General features: G+C 41.8%; 1 protein-coding gene across 1 annotated transcript in view; it reads left to right on the forward strand.

Moving 5' to 3' along the window:
* Positions 1–1480: 1480 nt before the first annotated feature.
* The window catches only part of RTF2 (replication termination factor 2), a 58740-nt gene continuing 39707 nt past the window's right edge, over positions 1481–20513 (forward strand). Inside the window, exons 1-5 of the mRNA XM_035124364.2 lie at positions 1481–1629; positions 2955–3049; positions 3154–3247; positions 4857–4996; positions 6186–6264. Coding sequence (XP_034980255.1) covers positions 1561–1629; positions 2955–3049; positions 3154–3247; positions 4857–4996; positions 6186–6264 — 477 coding nt within the window. The 5' untranslated portion in view covers positions 1481–1560. The remainder of the gene's footprint in view (positions 1630–2954; positions 3050–3153; positions 3248–4856; positions 4997–6185; positions 6265–20513) is intronic.

Here is a 20513-nt window from a genome sequence, read left to right on the forward strand (position 1 = left end):
GGGCTAAGGATTTTGGGTATAATATTGAATATGATGCGTGGTTGAAATTATGGAACCAAACAATAAAATTTACAGCATGTACTGCTTTGAAAGAGAATGTTTGGAAGGTGATGTATAGATGGCATTTAACTCCAGTGAAATTAGCAAAAATGTATAGAATGAGTAACAGAATGTGCTGGAAATGCAATGAAAAGGAAGGGGACTTTTATCATATGTGGTGGAAATGTGAAAAGGTTAAAGGATATTGGGAAATGATATATAATGAACTGAAAAAGATATTTAAGTATACCTTTCCCAAAAGACCAGAGGCCTTTCTGTTAGGACTGATAGGCCAAGAGATAACTAGGGAGGACAGTACCCTTTTTTTGTATGCGACAACCGCGGTGAGGACATTATTAGCCCAAAAATGGAAGACCCAGGACTTACCGACAATTGGAGACTGGCAGACAAAGATGATTGAATATGCAGAACTAGCGAGACTGACTAGCAGGATCCGAAACCAGAGGGAGACAAGGTTTCTAAGGGATTGGAGTAAATTTGTGGATTATATGGAAATGAACTGTAAAGGTTTGAAGACACTTGCAGGCGTGAAATAAATCCTACGAATTGACTCTAAAGATTAGATACAAAGGAACTGCGAGATAAGAATTGATTAGAAAACCTTTTGAAGGGAGGGAGGGAAGTCAAGCTCGGCGGAGCATGTTTTTGGTTAAGAATAATAAGATTGGTAAAAAGAGTGATGTATGTATTTTGAATGTTTGTTTGTTTGTTTGTTTTGTATAATGTCTTAAATGTGTTTATTTAAAAAACTTAATAAATAATTATATATATAAAAAAAGGAAACATGATTGAAAAACAGTATGGAAATATTTACTGGTTATTTATTTCTTTTTTAATTGAGTGATGTAAGGGTTGGGGGATGTAAGCAAGCATAAAAACTTCAGTCTTTCAGTCCAGTCTTGTTTACTCAGAAAGAAGTCATGTTGATGCTCTTAGTGATGCTTTGCACCCAACAGCAGCAGCACTACATCCAGACCCTATGCGCTGCTTACTCCAAAGTGAATCCCAGTTAGTTTGGTACAATTTCTCAAGGAAGTGTGCCTAGGACTGCACTGCAGCTTTACTGCGATGCAAACACGCTTTGGGGCCAGGCTCTTACAGTACTTTAAATTTGCAATGGCCTGGATAAATGTTTGTGGGAATGGCAAGTTAAATCCTCCAAGGGAGCAAAAACTCTTTGACAGAATGTCTGGTTTTCACAACGACTATTTTAAATGTGTAATGCGTTTTATTGTATTCTGCTTCACGTGTTTTTATCTTTTTCGCAACGGCTTCGGCTGCACCAAATAAAACAGCCGCAGCGAATCACCGAAAGCATTACGGGAAGCGTATTGCTGGTTGCCAGGGTCCCTTAGCAACGCCGGCCGTCTACGTCATCGCCCCTCGCCCTCCCATTTCCCGTTCTGCGCCGGAAATAGACGGCCTACGTCGGCCGGAAGCTCCTTTGTTTTGGAGGAACCCGGAAGTGGGGCGGCGGAGTAGCCGCCGAGGGAGAGAGAAATGGGTTGCGACGGGGGAACGATCCCAAAGAGGCACGAGCTGGTGAAAGGGCCCCGCAAGATCGAGAAGGTGAGGGCAGGAAAGGCCTTGGTTCTGGTCCTGTGGGGTAGAAGAAGCTGCGAGGAAGGGTGGGCCGGAGGACGCGCTGAGGCCTTGGGAGGCCAAGGGAAATACGGTTTTCGGAGACGGCGGGGTAGTCCCAGCCTCAGAAGCTGCCGTGAGGTAGCTAAGCTTTTGGGAAACCATTGCCACAACGGAAGAGAGTGGGTGGACAAAACATAACGCCTTTTGCAGGAGTGATCCCTCTTTCTGAACGGCTGATAAGCACTGGTGCTTCCCGTCAGACCCCTCCTTGTTTTACCATTCCGCTTTCCCTGTCCTGGTTACTCTCCTATTGCACATCTCAATAACAGATGCGGTCTGTTCTGGAGGGTTCGCACTTGCAGCAGCCCTCCCTTCTATCTTTCAAAAACAATTGAAAACACACAAAAAAGAAGCTGACACATTCAACATGACTTAACACAGGGATGTCCAACAGGTTGATCGCGAAGCTAAACAACTTTGCTGAAGCCTCCCCAGAAGAAGCTCAACAACTTATATTATTCTCCCCCCCCCCCAAAAAAAATCTCAACAACTTTGGTCAATCCAATGGGTAGATCACTGCCAGTATTTTTATAGTGGGAGTAGATTGCAGTCTCTTGGGAGCTGGACACCCCTGACTTAACATATTACTTCACTGCAACCGCATGTTAAGTATGGTGCTGCTGATCTTCATGCAGCTCATCATGAAGGATCATACGTGGGTTGTGTGATGTTAACCTGCTCATGAACATGAATTATAGAACATTATCATAGAAGGTAAAATGGGGGCAGAACTGAGTGAAAAGGGCCCTGTCAGCATTTAAGAAATTGGGGGGGGGGCACACTTTTTTCTTCTCTACCCTTTTGTCTGGTGGTTGTGTTCTCTCGGGGTTGTTTCCTTCCTTGAGGCTGGGCTGTGTCATGAGAGCTTTCTGACTGCTCTGCAGACTGCTGGTGAGAAAATGTTTGACACACAATCTTAAAAGACAAGATTCAGAAATTGTTTTGTCGTAGCAACCTTGGACAAAACAAAGAAAATAATTTGGGGGTGATTTTCTTCCATTCCCAGAGGGTTTTCTTTTTCTTTTCTTTTTAAAATGAAATTGCCCCAAAGCATTTCTCCAGTTGCTTATGTTGGGTCAAAAAACCCCAGAAAGCTCTGATCATCAACGCTCTTTCAACTCATTTCAAACTAGTGTTTCAGGAAAAGTAGGTTTCACATAGAAGGGGAAAGCATAATGGAAGATGTTTGTAAAGTTTTTTCCTTTAATAATTTCTTTCAAAAAATGTTAATAATTTTATGTATTCCTCAGGTTGACAAAAATGCAGAATTGGTGGCCCAGTGGTACTACTGCACTCTGAGTCAAGAAAAGTTGAGCAGGCCTATAGTCGCTTGTGAACTTGGCAGGTAGGATTACATTTTTAAACTCCTTTTCAGTGAAACAATATTAATTTCTGAATAAATTGCAATCATGAAATTTACTCACTTTTACAGTATATTTTCTATTACAGACTATATAACAAAGATGCAATCATTGAATTTTTGCTGGATAAATCTTCCGATAAAGTCCTTGTCGAAGCAGCATCTCACATCAAGAGTATTAAGGTAAATTCACATGCTTGTGATCTGTCTGAACGTTTCTAGATATCAGAGCCTACAACTATTAAGCATAATTCAGAGAAAGTTTATTTTGTATACAGTAATTCCTTAATACAAATCCTATTGATTTTAATGAAACATTGAAGCTCCTACTTTCTCTAGCAGGCTTCTAGTTTTTTTAAAAAAAATCATAGTGTAATCTTTATATCAGGCATAGGCAAACTCTAGCCCTTCAGATGTTTGGGACTACAATTCCCATCATCCCTTAAAACTGGTCCTGTTAGGGATAGCCATAGTTTGCCTATGCCTGCTTTATATGCTGCATCTTCTCATGCCTTTTTTGTACGCTGACTATTGGTCTGCTCTTGCTTCTGTCATATTCCTTGCACTCAAAATGACCTTGTCTATCAAGGCAATTCCCTCTTCTTTCTTAAAATTATATTCAAAACTTTTTGGATCTCGTGAGGCATCAACAAATTTTGCCTAGCCTTGATAAATACTGGTCACAGAACCCTGCCCCTTCCCATGTTATGGCGCTTGTCCCCAACCTTGCATTATGCTTCTGAAGTGCCCCCTGCCCCTTGCTTGGAGTTCACTGCAAGTTGTACTATGCTTCAGAGCCCCTCCAAGCAACTCAGAAGCATAGTACTGCTCCTGGGAGATGAGGAAGACCTAAGGCTCATGATATTCACCATAAGGGGATTGGGATCTTGCTGTGACAAATGGAATTATGGATTCCTAGTTTTTACTGTTGTTTAAGAACAACTCTCAGTCTCATTCTTTCTGCATTACCCCATGACTTGGCCTCCTTGTTTTCTCCTGTAGTCCCTTCTTTGCTTTTTCTTTTCTCTTACATTAAAATATATTTGGGCAGAGCAAGCGAGAGAGCCCCACTTTTGTGGTGTCTCTGATGCTTAACGTAGTTCTATTAAATTGTTAAAAAGTAATAACAGAATAATGGCAATTAAAGCTCGGTATGCAGTGCCTAGGGGACACGGGTGGCACTGTGGGTTAAACCACAGAGCCTAAGGCTTGCGGTTCAAATCCCCGTGACAGGGTGAGCTCCCGTTGCTCAGTCCCAGCTCCTGCCAACCTAGCAATTCGAAAGCACGTCAAATGGCAAGGAAATAAATAGGTTTTACCTCCAGTGGGAAGGTAAACGGCGTTTCCATGTGCTGCTCTCATGTTGGCCACATGACCTGGAAGCTGTACGCCGGCTCCCTCGGCCAATAAGGTGAGATGAGCGCCGCAACCCCAGAGTCGGTCATGACTGAACCTAATGGTCAGGGGTCCCTTTACCTTATGCAGTGCCTAAGCACCAACATTTTAAAAATTGCTTGCTGTGTCTTGTTGTCTCTATCAGATGAGTTGCTATTTTAGAAATTAACCAGGCTTGTATTAGTTGAGTAGATCTATGATTAGAAAAGCAATTAATTTCAATTGCTTTTTTTTAAAAAAAGAAACCTTCATTCAGGAGTAGGAATTTAACCTTGAATGTTTTGCAAATGGTTTTATTAATATAGAATGATAAAGGGAAGAACTGCATTATTTCAGGAGGTCATTTCAACTTGCTTCCATTTAAAAACTTGTGTAAGAGACTTTTATTTCCTTTCAGAACGTCATAGAGTTAAATCTCTCAGACAATCCTGCTTGGACTGGTGACAAGGGGAATACAAAAGGGGATAAATATGATGACATCCAGAGTGCACGTTTCATTTGCCCTGTAGTTGGGTTGGAAATGAACGGAAGACATCGGTAAGTATTTAATATCCTGTGTGATGGAGAAAAATTCTTAGATGGTTAAGCAAGTTTTCAAAGAAACTAAATTCCACTGAATTAAATGGGGCATGCTGCTTAGGAAAGTGGGAGTGGAATCACAGTGTGCTGCTGTCCTGTGGGGCTCTGAACAGGAGCATGATGTGCGGATATGTCACATGTACCCTAATATTGTGCAAGCTTACTCAGAGGTATCTCTCTCCCAGTGCTCATTAGGAATTCCTAATGAGCATACATAAGCCTTCAGGATTAATGATCAAAATCTAGACACATTAATTTGTTTGCTATGAGAAAAATCAAACCTTATTTGAGTATCAAGGGAAGAGTCTAAAGGCCTGCATATTGTAAGTTTTATCAGCGTTAATGTCATTGAAGAATATGGAAAAGCCTATGAAATCTGAGTATCTGTAAAACTAATGTAGTGTGACAGCAACTGCTTGGCTTTTATTGTTTGCTTACTGAAATGGGATACAGTGGTACCTCGCAAGATGAATGCCTCGCGCAACGAAAAACCTGCAAGACGAAAGCGTTTTGCGATGTTTTTGGTGACTCGCAAGGCAAAGTTTTTTGCGTTGTTTTTTTTTTGCTGCGGCAAACTGCGCTTCATAAGATGAAATTATCGCAAGACGAAGCGACTTGCGGAACGAATTAATTTTGTCTTGCGAGGCACCACTGTAGTTGTTACTACAGTAACGAATGAGGATTTTGTAGCATAATATGCACTTCCTGTGTTAACCACATGGGGGTGTTTTGGGACACATTGTGTGCTGGGGACAAATGGCAGTAACAAATGGATTATTATTATTATCCTTCTTTTGCATTCTTGTATTACTTGAAAAATTTTGCTTATAAATTCTGGCCTTGATCCAGCTAAATTTAGTTCGAATGTGCAGCTCATCCTATATACGCTCGAAATTCTATGTTCCACTGAGTATGATAAGACTAAGTGTGCATATGACTGCAGCCTGGGTCCCATTAAAACAATTAATACAAGTTAGCCACAATTAGCTTACACCCCATTGCTTACAGCAAATCTATACATGCTTACTCAGAAATTACTCCCAGTTAAGTGTGCATAGGGTTGCAGTCTTAGTTAGAGCTGTCTGGAGCTTCATAGTTGCCTTTGTATTTAACCTCTGAACATCATTTTCTCTCTGCTTTGCCCAAGGTTTTGCTTTCTACGCAACTGTGGTTGTGTCTTCTCTGAACGCGCTCTCAAAGAAATTAAAACTGAAGTTTGCCACAAGGTAAGCTTTGTACCTTTCTCTCCCCTCCCCCCTTTCTTGTATGTGTTTGTGCTGCATCCCAGCCCAAAATTACTTTGAATTAAGCAAGGTTTGTGGAACTGGATTGTCCAGAGGGCCAGATCTAGAAGTGCCCTGCTCTCTGGGGGCCACTTTGGCAGGTGGGTAGGGAGTGTATCTGATCCCTGCTGAAAGCACTGCAACAGGGTAATGTGTTACGGTACATTAAAACAGTGCAGAATACAACCTGCAGCTGCAAAGAAACATTGAATTTAGCACTGTTTGAAACCATAGCTATACCTGTGCTTCCCCTGATGTCATATGACATCAGGCAGCTGACAGATGGGTATGATTTTGCCTAAATGACCTGGTGGACTAATTGAGAAGGCCTGGTGGGCTTAATCAGTCCCACAACCAGATACTTCCCCAATGCTGACTTAAGCAGTGTTATAAACATGCATAACTAGAATCTAGATTGCAGCTATTGGTTTTCTCGTCCATGTGCATTCAAAGAGAGGACACAATTTGTTTAATCCAGGGGGACTTTGGGCTTCTGTTTTCAGTAGACTGGTGGAAGTCATTCAAGTGGGTATCCTTTTACTGTGCACCAGAATAACATCTCATTTTCTCCGTCTCCTCAGAGCTAAGAATTGGTCTTTCTTTTTGTCTCTTAGGATTATGTTTATCATAAGAATTGTAGAGTTAGAAGGGGCCCTGAGGGTCATCTGGTCCAACTGCCTCCAATGCAGGAATCTAAATAGGCCATTCTTTAAGAAGGACTATTTGTGAACTTGCTTCCTCCTTCATTCCAAAGGTCCTTGAATTCCCTAAAACTAGTTGTATTGTTGGCAGTTTCCTATGGTATGTGGTTTCCATACTACTGCTGTTGCCAGTTGAATCCTGTGGCCCTTGGAGCCCATTTTGACCATCTCCTATACACACGTTGCATCTTCTCTCTAGCCTAAGATAACATGTGGCCCCCACTCCTTCCTTTCAGTTACTCCCAGTGGCCAACGTCACTGGCAACCCTAAGCTCTTATTGTTCAAGGGCTGATTACTAATAAGACATGTGCAGTTCTTTACAAATATTCCACACTCTCCTAAGGAACTCCTAAGGAACCCTCACTACCCACAGCTTGAGGAACACTGATTTAGTTGGTTGCTGTGGAACACGTTTTTCTTTTATTTTCTGCAGGCTTTCCATGTGTTTCCTTTCTCCACTTTTTCCTTTTCATGTGTGTCTATTCTCCACTATGCCGCCTACCGTGGTTTAAGTCAGAATTTTCTTTTATAAACAGATGTACTGTAGTGGTAATCCCTGTGATAATGTGAGTAAAGGATTCAAAGTAAACTGAAAGTTGAAGAAGCTGTAGTGAGATTAAGAGTAGTCTTTCAACAGAGGTTGTGGTAGCAAAAATGCACAAATCACTAGTTTCAGGGTAAGATATTCTTCATAAATGCATCTATGGTTGAGTATATATTTTTAAATAGGAATTCAGCTGCAGGCCATTAAGTAAAGAAAACAAATCAGAGAGACCTGCATGGTGATTTCACTTTGCATAAAGCAGCAGTCTCTGACTTACTCACGACTAAAGTCGAAATGAGATAAGTATGTTTCAAGTTGGAATGAATTTTCCCCAGGGCAGAAGATTGGCTAGTGGTCCTTAGAGAGTTTTGCCCATGCGTGTGGTTTGTGGCACGGCTCACTTTCCCAAGCCTTGTAGAGCTATGTACTCTGTTGACACATTTCGAGTTTCTCCAGTGGAGAAATGTACTAAGTGCTGGCCAGCTACATAACATGTGTGATGGGCACCATTTTGTAACTAGACTCTTTTTATAATGACAACAGTAAACAGTGTGCAGGTGCTTTCATAGCTTAAATGCCTGTATAAGCTATTTAGCCCCTGGCGGCTGCACTCGGGTACTGCTGTGCTAGGGTGTCCCTAGCTCAGTGGTTCCCAATTAGCTTATTACTGAGTACCCCCTATTTTTCAAAAGCCAGGCCATGTACCCCCTGCGTTTGAAATTTTTGATAACTCTATTGTACCCGGTAGTTATCTGCGCAAAGCAATTTTTTGAAGAAAATGTGGGGTGGCCCCTAATCAGCAAAGGATTTTTAGGTATACTAAAAAACAGGCCATAAAATTTGTGATACTATCACAAATTGCCTGTTTCCAGACAGTGCCCTAGCAATAAACTAAATCATCAAAGGGTGAGCTGTTGTGCTAATCATAGTGGCAATTTGCTTAGCTATTTCCCCTGTTGGTCTTTCAGGATGAGACATGAATCCCAAACTCAAAAGCAAGATTCACTGAAAACCCTACTACAGTACAAGCAGTGGGAGAGTCCTCTAAACTTGATAGTCATTGAAAGCAATTAGAAGTTCTTTTCAGTTAAAAAATAGAGAGCAAGGGGAAGAGATCACTTACCTTTTTAAAATTATAAACATGTGAACCTGCCCTGTGGAGCAAGTCATTTGCTCTCTCTCTCTCCACCCCCCTCACTGCCCCCTTGCTCCTCCAATTGCAAGAGCCCTAATAAACTGTGTCAGAGGTTTTTGCCCAGTCCTAGTTCACTTGCAATCCAGCAACTCTTTCACAAGTTTTTCTCCCTGCCAGCAAGCAGGCCCTGGTCACAGCAGAGGCTGGGTACTGGGGATCATCATTGTGGCTTTCACTGTGCAATTAACAAGTTAAGTGAGTCCCTGGCAGGGGGTGGTGCCGCGGAACCCCTGGGTGGGTTCCGCAAATCCCCAGGGGTCAGTGGACCCCTAACTGGGAACCACTTCCCTAGCTTATTTGATCAGTCAGTGAGAAGGTGGGTCTAGGGTGAGGTCTGTTGTGTTTGTTTTATGGCAGTCATAGGTTCAATTTAATGACCTTTTGTTCCTTGCAACTTTGTGATTTTGTAAAGTAATGTGAAAAAGTCATTGTTATGCATGTCAAAATGAAGCCAGCAGTGACTCATCCAGTCCTACCACAGGAATACTGTGGACTTTGTTAGAATGATGCTTTCTTGGCTTGCTACGTTGAAAAGTCAATAGAAACGGATCTATTGATGTATTGATTCCTTTCAGAGCTTGCTGTTCCAGTTGTGCTGGTTCTCTTCCTTGTTCATGGCAGCCATATAACATTAAAATAGGCCTAAACAAGTTTGCTGTGCCACTTTCTGTTGGGGCCCACTTGACTATTAAGTGATATGGAAAAGGAATTATGAGCTTCAAAGACTGTTGGAACATCAATAGTTGTATTATATAGCAATGGGCATGTTGCCCGTAACAATAAATCTTTGTGCAGTGATTATCTTATAACTCGTAGAAGTTCAGCTTTCTACTGCGAATCCTGATCAGTGTTTGTTTTAAATGAAAACTAAATTTGCAAGAGTCATATTTAACACAGCTATATATCTGAGCCCCATGACTGATGATAAAATAATGTAAATTGTGCCTGAAAAAGTTTCCAAAAATGGCAAATGTGTGTGTTTAATGTATTCACCCCGCAAGTCCAGCCTTTCAAACCTACCTGCCCACTGTTACCCAGCAGTAGATAAAAATCTCTCACTGGCTTTTCTCTGGAGCCCACCCTCCTTCTCAAGCTAGGTGGACAGCTAACAGCTTTTGTGGCTAAAATGTGAGGCTTTCTTCCAAGATTTGTTCGCTTGGTGCCATGGTTAGTACCTTTTAGGCGCCAGGCAAACACTATCTTTTCCCTTTGAGTTTTTATGGCACTTAATTACTTTGTCCTCCCTCTTGAGCATAATTTTTTATCACTTGTTTTACTGTTAGTCTGCTTTTTCTGCTGTTTTCTGCTGCATTTTTATTGTTTCATGGATAATGGTTTTATAGTGTTCATAATGATAAGATGAGATATAAATTCTGAAAACAAGCCTTGCCTTCTTCTACCTCTGCCTACTGTCCTCTGCAAATAAGTTCAATGTCTACAAGTCGCACCTGGTCCTTACCCATTTTGGAATTCAGGGGAAATTCAGATTAACTAGATTTATTCACATCCTATATACTGTACTAATAGTTAACTCTTTCTTAAAATGCTGATCTTTATGTAACCCAAATGGCACCATCTGTGTCCAAGAGGTTCAGCAGGTTCAAGGGGATCCCAAGGTTTGCAGAAGTACAAAGTAGTGTTGGTGGGGAAAGATCCCTAAGCAGAGGAAACACATCCCCGTTAGAACTGAGCATACTCAGTAGTCATGGAATACTGACTTATTGTTGGGGGAATGGAAAATATGGATGTATGTGTCGATGAACATGAGTTTGACCAAACTGCGGGAGGCAGTGGAAGACAGGAGTGTCTGGCATGCTATGGTCCATGGGGTCACAAGGAATCGGACACGACTAAACGACTAAACAACAAATGTGTGGATGGAATGAAGTATCTCAAAAGAAGGCATGGCTGGCTGGCTAGCATCCTGAACGGGAATGTAGTGCACTACACCAGGGGTTGTCAACCTACCAACCACTAATGGGCGTTTCAGGATTCTAGGTGGGCGGTAGGGGTTTCTGCGGTACAAGGTGAATTCTTCCATCAAGCAGTAAGGGGTGGTAAGGAAATTTTACCATCAAGAAACATGCATTAGTGGGTGGTAGATATGAAAAGGTTGACTACCCCTGCACTACACCATTTTCATGCAGATCCCACTTGTGTATTTTATGGTTTTGTTTGCAGGATAGAAGCTAGGCATGCACATATGTGGGGTTAAAGATGCCAAAGATTTCTTCTCATCTTTCCCCTGTACATTAAACCCTGATAGGCATATTTTCAAATGAGCAAGGACTGTGGGGTCAACAAAGTTAGCTTTGCCCAATGACTCATGCACATGAGCTGTGTCCCATACAAAGAGTTTAAAACTTGACTCTCTTCCAGTGTGACCAACAACAACTTAAAACCCTCTGGAAACATTAGTACTTCCTTTTATCTTAGGTTTTGCGTAGGGGAAAGAGTAGTTGCGCTAAGTAGGAAGGGAAGGTCTGCCAAAGCTTCTCAGTCTCAGTCTGTGATGGAATCAGTCTCTCTTATCGGACACCAGTGTGCATTTTGATGTCAGTTCATCTGAAGACTACGCCGTTTCCCGGAAAGTCAAGATCTGGTGCCCTATCTCTGACTGACGGTCAAATAAAGTCTGATTGATTGATTGATCTGGTGCCCGACATCCAAGGGCCAGCAGATGTGTTGATTCATCTCTTCAAGATCTTATCAAATGCAGAACAATCAAAATGGTTCCTGGATTTTCTGGTAAATTTTTGTGTGTGGGAAGATTCCTCCCAAAATTCCTTAATGCACATGACACAAAGTCACAGTGTGAGTTTGAAAACATTTTCCTGCTGACTCTGTTTACAATGCCTCCTATGGTGGCTCACAAAAATCATATAAACAATATCATAGGATCATAAAACTGTAGAGCTGGAAGGGACCCCAAGAGTCATCAAGTCCAACCACCTGCAATGCAGGAATCTCAACTAGATCAAACATGACAGGTGGCCATCAGTTTTATTTATTAAATTTGCAAGAGCAGTATCTCACCAGTCAAAATGGTCCACCTCTTGCCTACTTCCCCAAAGTTGTTACAAACATAACATGAGGAGGAGGGAAAATCTAAACATCTTGAGCTACTTGTAAGAAATGTGAGATATAAAATGGACTAGATATATGTAAGTTTTCTCTGAATTGGGACTTTCAGAGTTACATAGGTTTGATTCCTGTTAACGCACCAGTGTTCCAGAATTCTTAAAACTGACAAGTATTTTTTAAAGAAATGTCTGGTTTGCACCTCACTTTAAACCAGTTAAGTTTAAGCTTAACTATGACCAAGCAGTGTGCTGGTGCATCACTCCTACGCTAGGCCAAACGGTTGCTTAGTTCCCAGCAGCACAGCCCCACCCATACACCAACATGATGCATGTTCACCTTTCAACCATGGTGCAAACCACCCAAGGTTTAGCAGTTGGTTGGTCACTGAGGATGCTCTGTGGAACTTGAATTTTATGTAGACTTGGGCTGATTCATTGGCAATTGACTTTGTTCCTCTCCCAGCACTGGAATGTGAAGGCTTTTAAAACTGAGGTGCTAACTGAGGCTTGTTACCGCTCACGCTCACGAGGGGACTTTTGTTGCAGCAGTCTTTCCTACAGCTTGGTAAAGGAGACTGACATTATTCCCACGTTGCAGATGAATGTGGGCTGGGGGTGGAAAGAGTATAGCAAGGAGGCTGAGAAAAGAGACATTCCTCAAGGCCGCCTGATAGACTGAGGTCTCCTGCTAGATAATGATTATCTCATAGTTCCTTTTGTAACTTACTGTACCGCCATGAAGCCAAGAGGAGATAAGGCAAAAGAACAAATAGCATTAAGAAGGTCATAATATAGCCTTCAAATGATATGGGAATGGTAAGCCCTTTTGTGCTGAGTAATAGCATGGTAGTATCAACTCAACCTCAGGGACCTAGATTTCTGAAGGTCATTATCTTTCTGATCAGTGGAGAACAAAGGCATCATGGGCTTTGAAGACACTCAAACTCAGGATGCAAGGGAGAAACGTGCTAAGAGGAAGGCACGCTTGGCAAATCCACAGCATGAACAACTCCAGCCCGGATACCAATGTCCCCACTGTGGAAGGACGTGTGGATCCAGAATTGGCCCCCACAGTCACTTATGGACTCATTGTTAAAACTGTGTTTATGGAAGAGAATCTTACAAGTGATCGCCAAAGAAGAAAGAAGCCCTCATGGAGTCAAGCTCTCATAGACTTCTGTGCCAAAAGGTTCCCAAGTGTATACTTCCAGCCCATCTATGACCTTGCTGAGCTGAGAAGGTTGAATTGAAGCCAGTATAACCTCACGGAAGTTAGCAGCAGCATGTAATTGACTTTAGGTTTGTTTGTTTTTTTATTTTAAGAAACTCTTAAAAACTCAGCTTTCCTTTCCGATTTGCAGCAGCTTACAGTAAGTAGGGAATCATGATGTAAAATGGGGAATTCCAGTGTAATCGAATACTTTGGGCATGCTTCATATCTTCCTGCTTTGCTCAGTGCCTCTAAACCTTTTCCAGGCAGGCCAATGAGGCAGGTTGAGGCAGCTGTCCCATCCACTGGAGCCTTTTTGTGATGCTGTGCTTAGTCCTACCTGTCGAAAAGCTTGCAGAAACTGGCCAAGATGAAGTATCTGAACCACCGATGTCCCAGGTGGACTGGCATAGCCGCCTTTCTCTTCCCCTTGTGCTGGCAGATGGCTATAAACACGCTAGACAAACTGGAGGTCAGGAGGTTACACAGTGTAGTTGCTCTGTAGGATTCCCTACCACCACCAAAACTATTAGACTAGTTCCTACAGCTCTGGCTGTGGGATAGACTGTGACAGGCTTACAGATCCCTATTGAGCATTGCGACTAGCAGGTATTGCTGTTGCCTGCACACAACTGGATTTCGTGGTCTCCTGATCACAGACCTACTGGGAAATGGGAACTGCAATAGGAGGGCACCAGCATGGTCCTGAGGGATACAGGAGTGTTGTCGATCAGGTTTAAGAGTAATTGTCCCATATTTAGGTTCAAATGGTAAGGTTTAATGCGATGGTGGGTTTGTCTCTTTGTATTACAGTTATGGCCTTTTAAACCAGTGCATTTTTAATCTAGTGTTTGCTAATAATCTGTTCTGCCATGTGCAGCGAAGTTCTGTACAGTATATGGTAGCGTCCTTCACGTTGTTTCTGGCATTTCATTGCAATGATAGTTTTGGTTTTTCATAAGTGTATAATCAAGGAGGTGTTGTGCACATGTTTGCTCCTTGTCAATAGACATGATTAGAGTAATTTTTTTGCTTAAATATAGAGGCTGAAATTTTGAAAGCAATCCAAGAAGCATAGACATGTAACAGTTGGATGAATGAGTCTGCTCAATTTCATCTGCCAGTCTTCTCTGAAAACACTGCCATGGATGGCACAGAAATAAAAGAACAATTAAGGAATGTTGTTGAAAGTTAAGTGCTAATCCACAAACTGTTTAACCTTCAGTAGTCTCATCTATAGCAGTGATAATATTCCAAAATGATTGCCTGTCAATTGTGTTTAGGGCTGCACCATGAATCAAAACATAGAGTCCAAATAAGCATGTTTGTACTTAAATTCTATATCCCAGTGATACTTGTTTGAAACGACCGAAAACCAGTTCTTATTTTCAAGTAAATACCTTTGTTTTCAAGGCTTTAATATTTGTAGTTCCCGCACCCCTGATTGGCCTTAGAGAACAACCTGCACATTTGGTCCAAAAGAATGTGGACAGCAGTATCATATTCAGACATCAATACACCAATGTTATCTGAAATTCCTTCTCGGTTTCTTCTGCTCTATTGTTAAAACTGAAAACAGACCACAGATTACCCACAGAAGCAAGATGAGGTATAACAAATGAGGCCAAAGGGAGTTGGTTGCTACGTTTCTGGTAGTTAAATGTTTTGTTTTTTATTTAAAGCAGCAATTAGCTTTATTCCCCAGGTGTTTCCCCTCCTTTAAGTATATACTGAGAGGTGACCTAGACCCAACAGACTTGTTCAAAGCAAGAAATAATAATAATATATATAGCATTCTACATTTCTCTGATATGGCATATGCAGTTTATGTGCAGCGACCCTTCGCATTGCCCTCAACATTCTAGCTACAAATGACAGCTAAGTGTGAGTGTTGTGACTGTGGATCATAAGCTCCACAACAGACTTCATTACTTAATACAACAGAGGATAATTAAGTGTTCTTGTTTTATTCATTGCCTCCTTTGCACACGCACCAGGATTTAGATTAAAATTCATTGTTGTGATCACTCAGCACTCCATTCCTCACTTAGATTAAGTCACTTGACCCAGCTTGTGTCGTTTCAGTACTTCATGTCCTGTGACTTTTCCTTTATAGAGTCTCCATCTACTAGATAGGCACCCCCAAACTGCAGCCCTCCATATGTTTTGGCCTACAACTCCCATGATCCCTTGCTAACAGGACCAGTGGTCAAGGATGATGGGAATTGTAGTCCAAAACATATGGAGGGGCGGAGTTTGGTACTAGATGGGAGGGACTATCCAAAAGTTGCTACAACTCCCAACAGCATTAGCAAGTATAGATGGGAGTTGTAGTTTAGTAATACCTGGAGGACCAAAGGTTTCCCACACCTGAGCTACAGCAGTGGCTAAAAAAGTTGGTAGTATTTTTGAAGCTGTCTAAACCTGTATTCTAAAGGTTAGTCGGAATATTAGGGCACAAAACCACAGGAGCTATCTCTGATTCCTAAGAAATCCTGGGGTTTCTCGGAATCTTAACAAGAGTTAAGAGTGGAAAGAGGTTTTTCCACATGACAGCTTGCTCGCTGCTCTCAGTGATACCTTAAAATGTGCAGCCTTAGGGCATGCTCTGTTTATGTGAAGTGACGATGCGATCCAACAAGTCTTGCTACTGCCCTGTGAATGGAGTGTGTATCACTGAACACTTCCCAGAATGTTCTGCGACACACAAGGCTTCTTTGGCAGGAAACTCTGAACAACACTGTAATAGGCAATCACAGCCCCACAATGTAGATCTTAATGAGCAATCCTCATTCAAGTTGTAGTTTTATCTATTTTTTAAAACAGGTATTGTCTCCCAAAGCAGCTCATATTGAGAGAAACAAGGTCCTGCCACCAAATGTATAAACTAAAAGGGCAAAGCATGCTAGGAACATCTGAGTGGAGAGAAAAGGAGAGAAGCAGAACAGTTCTTCGGGGCCAGAACAAAGTGGTGAGCATTTTTATCCAGTTTGGGGCAGGGTGACCTTCCCCTTGAAAAAACGAATTGATGTTTCCTTTTTCATTAGTTGATAGAAAGGTGCCAGAATGTCCTTCCATTTTGTTTCTTCATTCCTAGGCAACTGGCAGTTCATGCCAAATGTTATTTCAGACAAGGAACAGGAGTGGGGGACGACAGCTCCTCCTTTGATTTGTGAATGGGACCATGTTGGTCTCCCGTTTGCCAAGATGCTATTTCTAGGAGGCAAGGGGCAGAACCTCCCAGTGGTCCTGAATTTCCTGGTTGATGACAGGGGTTAAAGTATGCAGTCTTCAGCTCTGCAGTGCCAGGGCTCTTTTTATGGATGCAGTGTAAATATAGGAGTGGTGAACAGAGAGCACTGGAAAAGCAACATATCCATATTTTAACATTTAGAGAAATGTAAGTCGTTCATACTATGAAGAGACAAATTATTATTATTATTTTGAATTTCTCTGAAAGTTTAGAAATCAGAAGAAATCTGAGAAGGGATCTAATATTCATCTTCACCCTGCAGAGCGTTTGTTTTGCAAGTGTTTTTCTCTGGAGTGCCTGTTCTCTTCATAGAAATAATCATAGAATCATAGAGCGGGAAGGGACCACAAGGGTCATCTAGTCCAACCCCCTGCAATGCAGGAATCCTTTGCCCAATGTAGGGCTTGAATCCATGACATGGAGATTAAGACTCATGCTTTACCAACTGAGCTATGCTCCCCATGTAGACTGGATTGTGTAAACAAAGTACAGTAGTCTGTGGCAGAGCCCTGAATGATAAGTGGTCCTGCCTCAATTGGTTTTGTGTGGGTTATATTGGATGGCTTTTTCATTCCATCCAATTCCAATTATAATTTGAAATCCTAAATCTAAATATAGTGCTGTTTGCATTCCATGATTCTATCCAAGTGTAGAATTTGAACAGGATATGATATGAAAATTGGCATCCTGAGAATCCCCGCTTTTTCTTTTTTAAAGCAAATTTATATCTTCATGACTAAGAAGACGAACTTCAAAGTGTGTGGTGTGTGTGTGTGTGTGTGTGTGTGTGTGAGAAACTGTAGCTGTCATGGGATGATTTCAAATGATTGGGATAGTATGTGGGTTGGTGAGAATCTGTTATAGATAAGATCATGACCTTCTCTTGATTAGCTTAAGCAAAATAACAGTACAATCCTTAATTGGTGTTTATTTTTTGGGATGGGAACAATCTACCACAACATATATATTTTTTCACTTAAGAATAATGTTTATGTATCTACAGAGTTTTGTGGATTTAATGGACAGATTAATTTATTAAGACTGAAATGATCAATTAACTTTAATTAGGGGACATTCTTGCCCACAATCCTATGCATGCTTAATCACGAGCTTTTGTCTTGGTTGGCTATTATATTCTCAAGCAACCTTAACTTGGCTATCCAAGGAGTGGTTAGTATACATTATTATCTGCCCATAGTGAAAGCAAGCTTCTTCCTTGGAAATTCTGTTTGTTCTGAGTTTCTTTTTAAGCACTTTAACAAAACGTAGTAAGGCCCAGGCTAATAAACAAGCAATCTTAACAGCATTACAGTTGGGAGTGTTGACATGTGAAAAATTTCAGGCATGGTGTGTGACATATCAGCTTTATAATGTACAATGGCAGATCCAGCTTATGGGAGCAGTGAGTGTGCAGTCCCATGGAAATTATAAAGTCATGGAAAGTGCATAATGCAGAAAAAAGTCCCTTGAGGCGAATGTTCCCAGGGATAGCCTGAAGGGATTCTGTACCTGTAGCTGCTTGTTGTGCAGAGTAATGAGCATTTTTTCAAAATGTCACTAAGCCTACAGGGCTGTGAATCTTACTGCTATGTGAAAAGTGGTGGATGGACATAAAGATTTCTGCGAAGGCAAAACTGTGTCCTATCTTGAAGAGGAGAAGGAAGGTCCATGTTACCTAGCTTTTCTTTGTTCAGAAAGCTGTTCTGCACCCGTTGTCCTCTTGCTGAGAAATAAATTGAAAGATTTTAAGCATTATTTCAGGAGCAGGATAATTGTTCATGGATTGAATGTGATGGCTTTCTTTTTAACCACAAACAGAATCCCTACATAGCCTCTGGCTATAGTGAGTTCAAAAATACAGCTCTCCATCTGGGTGTACAAAGATGGGGAACGGTCTGAAGACACATGAGAATACCACTTCACTGGAGCAAGCAGCTCTGGGTCTAGCAGTGCCTGTACAGTATAGGTAGCTGTCTGAGAACCATGTGTACACTACATTGGGTTCCATGATGTAAAAATATAAATAATAAAGAGCATTGCCACAAAATTCTTGTCCAGGCAGCAATCTGATCATATACATACTTATTTGGAGGTAAGTTCAGGGTTCTTTACAACTCTCACAGAAGTGTGCAGAAGCCTGGAGCTGTGGCAATCTGGAAGTTGTGTTACTTTAGAAACATGTGTAGGTATAGATGAGGGGTGATCAATGTTTTGGGCTCCAGATACTGTGGACTCCAACTTCAATTAGCCCTAGCTAGCAGGACCAGTGGTCAGGAATAATGAGAGTTGTAGTCTAACAGATCTGGAGGACAACCAAGATAACCTCTGAGATGAATAGCTATGGGAGTTTTGTGTGAAGATGTGTAAAGGTAAAGGGACCCCTGACCATTAGGTCCAGTCGTGACCGACTCTGGGGTTGCGGCACTCATCTCGCATTATTGGCTGAGGGAGCCGGCATACAGCTTCCAGGTCATGTGGCCAGCATGACAAAGCCGCTTCTGGCGAACCAGAGCAGCACACGGAAACGCTGTTTACCTTCCCACTGTAGCGGTACCTATTTATCAGTTTGCACTTTCACATGCTTTCGAACTGCTAGGTTGGCAGGAGCTGGGACCGAGCAACAGGAGCTCACCCCGTCGCGGGGATTTGAACCGCCGACCTTCTGATCGGCAAGCCCTAGGCTCTGTGGTTTAACCCACAGCGCCACCCGCGTGAAGATGTGTAGTGTGCCCAAAAGATACCATATCAAGAACACTTCCTCCCTTCTCTTTTTTCCTGATCTGTTGCTCATTTGTTTTAGACAACTGTAAATGCAGATTTCAAAGAACCAAGGTATTTTAATTTGGAGAATCTTTTTTACAAAAGAAGGTTGAAATTGCAAGGACATTGTTGAAGAACAAAGGTGAGATTGTTTAGTCGTGTCCGACTCTTCGTGACCCGTTGTCTTTGTCCATGGAGTTTTCTTGGCAGGGATACTGGAGTGGCTTGCCAGTTCCTTCTCCAGGTGGATCACGTTTAGTCAAAACTCTCCACTATGACCTGTCCATCTTGGGTGGCCCTGCATGGCATAGCTCATAGCTTCTCTGAGTTATTCAAGCCCCTTCGCCACGACAAGGCATTGATCCATGAGATTACGGTGTTAAAACAGGGATGAATAAGACAATGGTGGGATAAACCATTTCAGACAGATTCTTCCTTGCTGCCATGGTTTTCAGAAGCCTTATTCTCCTTTCTAGTCTCCTGTTTGTAGGGTAGAATTGTATTTTAAAATGCTTGTGTATGAGATAGTTTAAATGGTATGATGGGGAAGAGTGATAGCTTAATGGTTGAAGCAGATGTTTTGTATGCAGAAGGTCTTGTGCTCTATCCTCAACATGTCTAGCTTAAAAGGATATCTGGCAGCAAGACTGAAAAAAACAAAGAGCCTCTAATAGTCAGCATAGATAATATTGGGTTACATGGATGACTAGTCTGTTGGTATAAAGTAGCTTTCAGAAATATTGTGGAAAAGATTACCTTACCCACAAAAGATGAATACAGTCATACCTCAGTTTAAGTACACTTCGGTTAACTACTCCGCAGACCCGTCTCTAATGGATTAATCCACTTTCCATTACTTTCAATGGGAAAGTTTGCTTCAGGTTAAGTACGCTTCAGTTTAAGTACCGCCTTCCAGAACCAATTATACTCTTCAGGTTGAGTACTCCGCAGACCCGTCTGGAACAGATTAATCCACTTTCCATTACTTTCAATGGGAAAGTTCGCTTCAGGTTAAGTACGCTTCAGTTTAAGTACACCGCGGACCGTCTGGAATGGATTAATCCACTTTCCATTACTTTCAATGGGAAAGATCGCTTCAGGTTAAGTATGCTTCAGGTTAAGTACGGACTTCCAGAACCAATTATACTCTTCAGGTTGAGTACTCCGCAGACCTGCCTGGAACGGATTAATCCACTTTCCATTACTTTCAGTGGGAAAGTTCACTTCAGGTTAAGTACGCTTCAGGTTAAGTACAGACTTCCGGAACCAATTGTGTACTTAAACTGAGGTACCACTGTAGTTTCAGCAGCTAAATGTTAGTATCCACATTCTTTCTTTATACTCTCTCTCTCTCTCTCTCTCGGCTGTTGCATGAGGAACACCCTGCTCTGCTATTCTGCAGTCTCTGGGTTCCATGCATCATCCTTATGGCATGCTGGTGTTCA

This window comes from Zootoca vivipara, chromosome 7, assembly GCF_963506605.1.
Source record: "Zootoca vivipara chromosome 7, rZooViv1.1, whole genome shotgun sequence".
Taxonomy (NCBI): Eukaryota; Metazoa; Chordata; class Lepidosauria; order Squamata; family Lacertidae; genus Zootoca; species Zootoca vivipara.